Source organism: Littorina saxatilis, linkage group LG13 (assembly GCF_037325665.1).
Source record: "Littorina saxatilis isolate snail1 linkage group LG13, US_GU_Lsax_2.0, whole genome shotgun sequence".
In the NCBI taxonomy this organism is placed as follows: domain Eukaryota; kingdom Metazoa; phylum Mollusca; class Gastropoda; order Littorinimorpha; family Littorinidae; genus Littorina; species Littorina saxatilis.
The window spans coordinates 15,614,474-15,621,576 of NC_090257.1; the positions used below are offsets into that span (position 1 = coordinate 15,614,474).

General features: G+C 42.6%; 1 protein-coding gene across 4 annotated transcripts in view; it reads left to right on the forward strand.

Moving 5' to 3' along the window:
* Positions 1-7,103, forward strand: part of LOC138983699 (uncharacterized) — a 57,948-nt gene that overhangs the window by 48,767 nt on the left and 2,078 nt on the right. For all 4 annotated transcript variants that reach the window (XM_070357006.1, XM_070357009.1, XM_070357008.1 and 1 more), the window contains one exon: positions 3,383-7,103. This exon is cut by the window's right edge and continues 2,078 nt beyond it. In XM_070357006.1, coding sequence (XP_070213107.1) covers positions 3,383-3,426 — 44 coding nt within the window. In that variant the 3' untranslated portion in view covers positions 3,427-7,103. The remainder of the gene's footprint in view (positions 1-3,382) is intronic.

Here is a 7,103-nt window from a genome sequence, read left to right on the forward strand (position 1 = left end):
TATATCAGCAGCTCATGAAAGGCCACCACAACATCCGGCGCAGCGATCGATACTGGGCAGGACTGTCCTCAGACCTCGTTATTGGACAGCTTCTGATGCGCAGCTTAAAGACAAATTGAGGTTTGACGAGGGGAACAAGCATGGGTGAAAGTGAAAGACTGGTGTGAATACTTGGCATGCAGCGTGTGACAGGTGTGCCTTTCATTACAAGTGACCAACATAAGGATTCAAGCAAGTCAAGACAGAAAAGGGAACACGCGGACACTAAGAAAATTCTGGAGTTTTTCCAGAGGAGGAATTCATTCAGCGGAGACGGAAAACTCTCTCCAGCGGAAAAGTCGCAAACGAATCTGTAAATGTGGACACAGTAAAACTACTGGGACAAATCGTCATTCAAGACATGGTTAGTAGGGTCTTCGCTTGCCGACCGTTCACACTCAAGAAGAGTGATCAGGCTGTCACCCAAGCCTTTGAGTCTGTGGTGTCCTCTCAAGGCGAGGCCATCAATGTTGACCCAACAATGTTCCAGCGACTAGTCAGGATCTTAGAGGCCACTCCAGAGCTGCTGCCATCAGCCTTTGAACATGAGCTCTCTAACATTCCAACATCTTTGTTTGAGCCCTCAGATCTGCCACGAGAAGCCAGAAAGCACATTCTGGCTGCCCACATTTGGTTTCTCGCCAAACATGAAGAGGAAAACGTCCACGACGTACACTACGTCATCAACGGCAGTTTTCTTTTGCACCGTTTGGCATGGGGAAGGTGGGTGACATACAACCAGCTGATCGCAAGCTACGTGGACTACGTTGGACGAAGATACCACAAAGCCAGCGTTGTTTTGACGTCGAAACGGTCTTGTCTGCATAGCCCTGTGACGACGAGGAGGACGACGTCGATCAGCTGTGGTGACGTTTTCTACTGAATTGCAAAAAAAAAAGGAATGGCTTAAACCCCTAACAATAACAGTGTAAAGACGAATCAACAAGTGACAGTATTTTGTTATCTTATGTATCGTCGTCATATGAAATAAACAAACTGTCGGGTGTCATACCCTCAGTTTAGTAATTGATCGCCTCTTTCACATTTAGGGGGGTATGAAGCGACTTTGCCTAAAATGATGTTTTCAAAACACTCATTTTCTTGAAGCTGCTCACTCTGCTTTGGGGAAACATATGTAAGTAAGAAAAAAGGCCTTGTATTATTTCATATTTGCACACGGTGGCATAGCATGGGCGAATCGGATAATTTTCGTATAAAATGTGACTAGTCATTTTGGGTTTGCACGGAAACAATCTGACTTTACAAGAGTTGCAGCTAACTATTTCCTAAGTACTTTGCCTTTTCTACTATCAAAAACGCCTTTAACGTGAAGCTTTATGAGACACCACGGCCTCAGTAACAGCCCACAGTTCGTTTTCTGTAGTGCTTGACCATTTTGGAAAAATCATGTACGCACATAATACTAAACAAGCAAAAAAATACGATTATCCCCCACAATATTTTTCTATATTTTGCATATGTGATTCTTGTATGTATATAGCACTCAAAAAACTTTAAATAGCTTGTAAAGGAATTATGTTGATGTTGAGGCAATATTTGTCAAAATATGACCGGAGTAGCAGTTACGGGGACACGACTGCCAGATGGCCAGATCGACACTGCGCTTTCGACAGCGCTTCCTCGCGCAGACACTGGAAACACGCTGTGCAGATTAACCTGTGGGAAATCTCCTTTGGTGTCTTCTTTATCTATTTTTCTGGAGCTACGAAACCGAACAATGTGAAATCATGAGTCGTTTTCTCCGAATCGGCGAACTGCAGCTCGGTGATAACTGTATCTATACCACAATCCTTCACGCGATCTGACCTAACCTTGACCCCTGACCTGGTCTACATACCGCACACGACACAAACCAGTCAGCTGTGTTTACCCCCCCCCCCCCCCCCCCCGCCAAAACCCCCTACCACCCGTTTTCTTTGGATACACACTTTAACTACATACGTGCCGACGAAATGTTGATCATTGCTTCAATACTTTGAAGCTGTTGCTTGAATAATAACCAGGTAAAATTAGTATTTCGGTGTTCAGTCAAATGTTAAAGTTTCTACCACAGACATACATACATACGCGCGCACGCACGCACGCACGCCACGCACGCACGCACGCACGCACGCACAGACAGACAAAAGTTAGCATCGCATAGGCTATACTTACGTGAGCCAACAAGTCGCGTCAAGCGACATCAATACATTTGCTCAAACTGCCGTCTGAAACCAAAAGATCGACACGGAAATCTGACACCATCACCACGTCCTACATGCGCATCTGCTTCATTCACACACAGCATCACCGACACTCTGAATCCGACACCGCCTTTTCAGCCCCTTTTCAGCCAAAGCGAGTGTACAAGGAGATTCAAAACTTTGGTTTTGAACTTGTAAACGAAGTGTAGAAAACGCCAGCCTGTGTCAGCTTTCGTTGAAAGTAAACGACGTCCGCAAAACCTTTCTAGTGAATGTGCGAATTTTTGGAAATAAATCTGTTGGATTTTATATGTGAGCTGCTTTTCCTGCGGAACACTGAGGCAACCAAACACGTGGCATTAAAACCAAGCGCTTAACTGACATCTCACTGAAAATATACTCCGATCTGTGTTGTCTACACTGTCCGCTCAATACTTTGCCCCATTCGTTCAAAAAAAATGTCATTAGAGCTGAATATTCAATGCTGATGCGATCACCTACGGCGGTATAAAGATAGCCAATCACGTGTGTAGACACGCTGTTTATTAGTGGGTTTATTTGCCTTAGTATGTTCATGGAAAAGCAACAATTCCACAACTATAAAAACCGAAACAGTTTGTTTTGGCCAGCGTCCATTGTGCCAAGCAGAAGAACGATTGTTACCACAGGTGTCATTTCAAGAAAGTCATTTTCTTTTTCTAGTTCTTCTTGTTCTTGATCTTGGTTTCTTGTTTTTCCTTTACTATTCTACGTGAATTTGGCGCAACGTCTTAGTACTCTTCTGTTTTGAACAACACACACACACACACACACACACACACACACACACACACACACACACACACACACACACACACACACACACACACGCTTGCAACACACGTACGCACTCACTAACTCACTGTCACATGATAAAAAAAAAGATAAAAAAAGGATACTAATATTTAGTTCGTAGAACGTTTAAATTTTACCTTTTTTTCTCTAAATTGTGAATTTTTTGTTTTGTGAAAAAACTAACCTATCTTGATTTTTAATTCTGAGTTTTGGATGTTATTTTTAGTGTCACTGACGCATGAAAAAAAAGACCAGTCATAACAAGAAGCGCTCCAGGTATTTACTGACATGTCCTTCTGTTGCAGCAAATGGGTTGCTGGCGGAAAACGACCCATGTCAACCGATGTAAGAGGACACTACTCTGTCGGCCAAAGCAAGACAACTCTGTCCTAAGGGACGCTACTATACAGACCTCTCTCCGCGTTTAACGATGCTGATTGCAGTCCATGTTTCTTCAATCAAGAAGGGCTGCATATTTAATTCTTTGGATTTAAATGAAAAGACTGAACATGATCACTACATTGTGATTTTGACGCGCAGATGCAACCTGGTTTGGAAATGAAAACAAAACGCTTGGTCTAGAATTCCCACCCTGAAATGTGTACATAAAAACTATTAAACAGTTTCGCCCAAGACTACAACACTTCTTGTTTCTTTTCCAGTAAATAGATCTGAACAAATTCGAACACAAAGCAAGTTTATTTGGTCACGTTACTCTCTGCACACGCCCTATCATTTTCTGTGCAACGAAGGTATGCTTTACGACATGATGATATATCACTGTGCTTGCACGAATTAGTAAAGCAAGGGAAGCAACCAAGACTTGATTGGTATTTCTGTTGGGCGCAAAGTAAGAATCCGGGGCAGAGTTGGAATAATCGGGATTTCCCGAAACCTCATTTGATTTCCAACAAAGCGTCGCATTTCCGGAAACGAGCTGCCTCGTTCTAGAAATGGCAACCCTTCGACTGGCACAAAAAAGTATACCCTTTTCACAGGTCATGAATAAGGTATATGAAAAAGCAAGGTCTTATACAGGGGAAGTCTTGAATTGGGGGTGTGGGGGTACACTGTGTAACAATTCTCTGTGACACTCGGCGCATGCAGCTTGCTAGTTGCTGCTGTCTCGATCTATTTTGAACACAATGATTTTTTTTCTCAGAGTAGAGTGTTAGTTTGTTACAACAGGCTGAAATCATCTTTAATTTGAATCAACATTTTGCAACAATCAATCACATCAATATAGCGCACAGACTTGCACATCACGTTTCAAGAGCCTAGATTACCAGTAAAGGGACGTAATGCTGTCTCTGCAGCCCAGAGAGACTGTGTGAGGATATTATATAATCAGTTGAGACTGAGTAAAAATGTATTACAATCGATAGTTACCAGTGAAAAGTAGTATCGGAACACTCTTGTTGTGTTTTTGTTGTTGTAAAATGTAAGATCTGAAACGTTAAAAAATACGTAAAATTGGTGCGTTTTGGTCGAGTGGGATGGGTCGTTGAACTGTGTTGTTACAGCCCGCCGAAGTTTTTGCTTTTTGTAATTCGGTTGATTTGGTGCGTTATACAATGCATCTGCTTTTTCAAGACTAGGCATTGATCACTTTAAAACACAAGGATTATCATAGGCCATCATGACTTGTATCATTTTACATCGCATGCTAAGAAAGAGCAGAATTCTTACTATGCGCGCGGTACATTTTTAGAATCGCGTAGTGCAAAGTTGTAATTCATACAATGGCGGCCATTGTTGAAATTCCAACAAAGCGCAGGTCATTTCCGGAAAAGCGCCGATGACGAGATGGGTCGCAACATTTCAAATGAAAATACCCTCCCTTGTACTGTCTCTCTCTCTCTCTCTCTCTCTCTCTCTCTCTCTCTCTCTCTCTCTCTCTCTCTCTCTCCCCGACCCCCACCTCCGTGAAAAAAACATACAATTGGGCTGCTTACCTCGGACAACAAGGTATCTTAGCAGGCAAATATATTTCGTGAATTGTGTAAATGTTTTGCTCGGTTTCCACGGTGTATTATTCATTTACATAGTCATCAAAGTAACAATCATTGGTATTTAAAGGCACAGTAAGCCTCCCGTAAACCATCACAGAGCTCCCCGAGCGTCTACATACAGTACAAGCATACTTCCATTTAAACGCTGACCGAACGGGAACATCCTGGCTGCTTTCTGTCGAGCGTGAGAAATTTTCAAAGAATTTATTTTCGTGGACTTGGCCCTTTACAACAATGGCGCCTCGTTTTGGTGCTGGACGGCTGTTATGAATATCCCGGAAATCACGCCCGGACAGTAAGCCTCCCGTAAACCATCACAGATACTGTCAGGCTTTTACACACAGTACAAACACCCTTCCATTTGAACGCTCACCAAACGGGAACATCCCAAGTGCCCTACGTGAAGAGCGAGCAATTTTTAAAGAATTAATTTTGCAGATTGTCTCGAACACTTTTTGGACCCATCCTGAACTCAGGTCAAAAATGAGTTACTTCCCTTAAACTGGCGATAGCCGTGGATCGATGATAATCAGAAAGTTTTTGGACCGTGGTGCGTTTTTGCGCTAGACCTAACTTTTAAAATCTAAATAATAAATTGACAGCGTGTTTTCATCAAGACAAGATCAGTGCAATTCGAAGTTGTTAAAGTTTGAAAAAAGAAAAGCCCGGAAGCAGGGTCACGCAAGGGTCGTAGCAGACGACGGTTTATGCGGCATATCGCCGTTCCTCTCAACAGTCAAAAGCCATCGCTAGAGTTCTTGTGAACCACAGGCGTTTGTTTCGTGCATAAAAACGTGCTATTGTAGATAAGCTGACATCGAGTCGCATTCAAATGACTAACTGACGACAACATTGTGAAAAAGGGAAACTGGATCACACGGGTTCACGATGGCTCAGGGGTAAGATAAACCACGCAAAAATAAATTCTTTGAAAATTGTTCGCTCTTTACGGAGGGCACCCAGGATGTTCTCAATCGGTGAGTGTTTAAATGAAAGGGTGTTTGTACTGTGTGTAAAAGCCTGACCGTATCTGTGATGGTTTACGGGAGGCTTACTGTGCCTTTAACACAACAAAAGAAGCCCAAAGCTTAAGGTAGTCTGTTCAAAGCAGAACATTTTTTGTTTCTTGTTTAGTAATGCGTCATATTGTCGTTTTATTTATGTCAGTCCTGCTCGTGAACAAGTCTTAATGTTGTTTCGTTTTGCAACTTTTTGCACAGACAAAGCGAAGGTCGACATTTAGGGCAACTTTCTGCTCAGAGAAAGTGGACTTGCTTGTAAACACGTGCGTATAGGTACTAGTCGGCCATGTATGTTTGAACTTCGTTTCGCTTTTAGCGTCAGGGATTTCACTTTGGAAGAGAGAATCAAGCAGAAACGTCTTGGTGTCGTTTTGTCGATAACATCTTAGGCAGACCTGATCGCTTACACTCTGAACAGAATTGTTCTACTTTTGAACACTAATCTATTACAAGTTTGAATACTTTGTGCCACAGTAGGTCTACATAGTTCTTCTGGCAAGAGTAGCACAATGAATATTTGTGAACACAATGCGGTTACTATGTGTGCCTCTTTTGCTAGTAGAACTATGTACTCTGTCACAAAGTGTTTACAACTTGTTATAGCAATGTGTTCACAAGTGGAACACTTCTGTTTAATTAAATTGTACACAGGAAGGACAGTATCTTTAAGCTTGGACTTTTTTTTTAGCCCAACGAAGTTCAACACGGGAAAGACCGGCGTACGCATCAATGTTGTCCTCGATTGACACCCGTGTCAAAGTAAGAAATGTATTGAACCAAGAATCCTCACTCTACCCAGAAAGCATCCAGCCTGTTGACATCCGGTAGAGGTCCGAGTGGTAGAGGTCCGAGTGGTAGGATTCTTGTCGTGCAAGCAGCAGCACGAACTGTTTGGGTTCACGTGATGTATTGGCACGGGAAGTGATTATTGTTCTTTCGACAAAGCATGCTTTAATTGCTTACGCTGCAAATGTCAAACTTTTGTCCTTGAT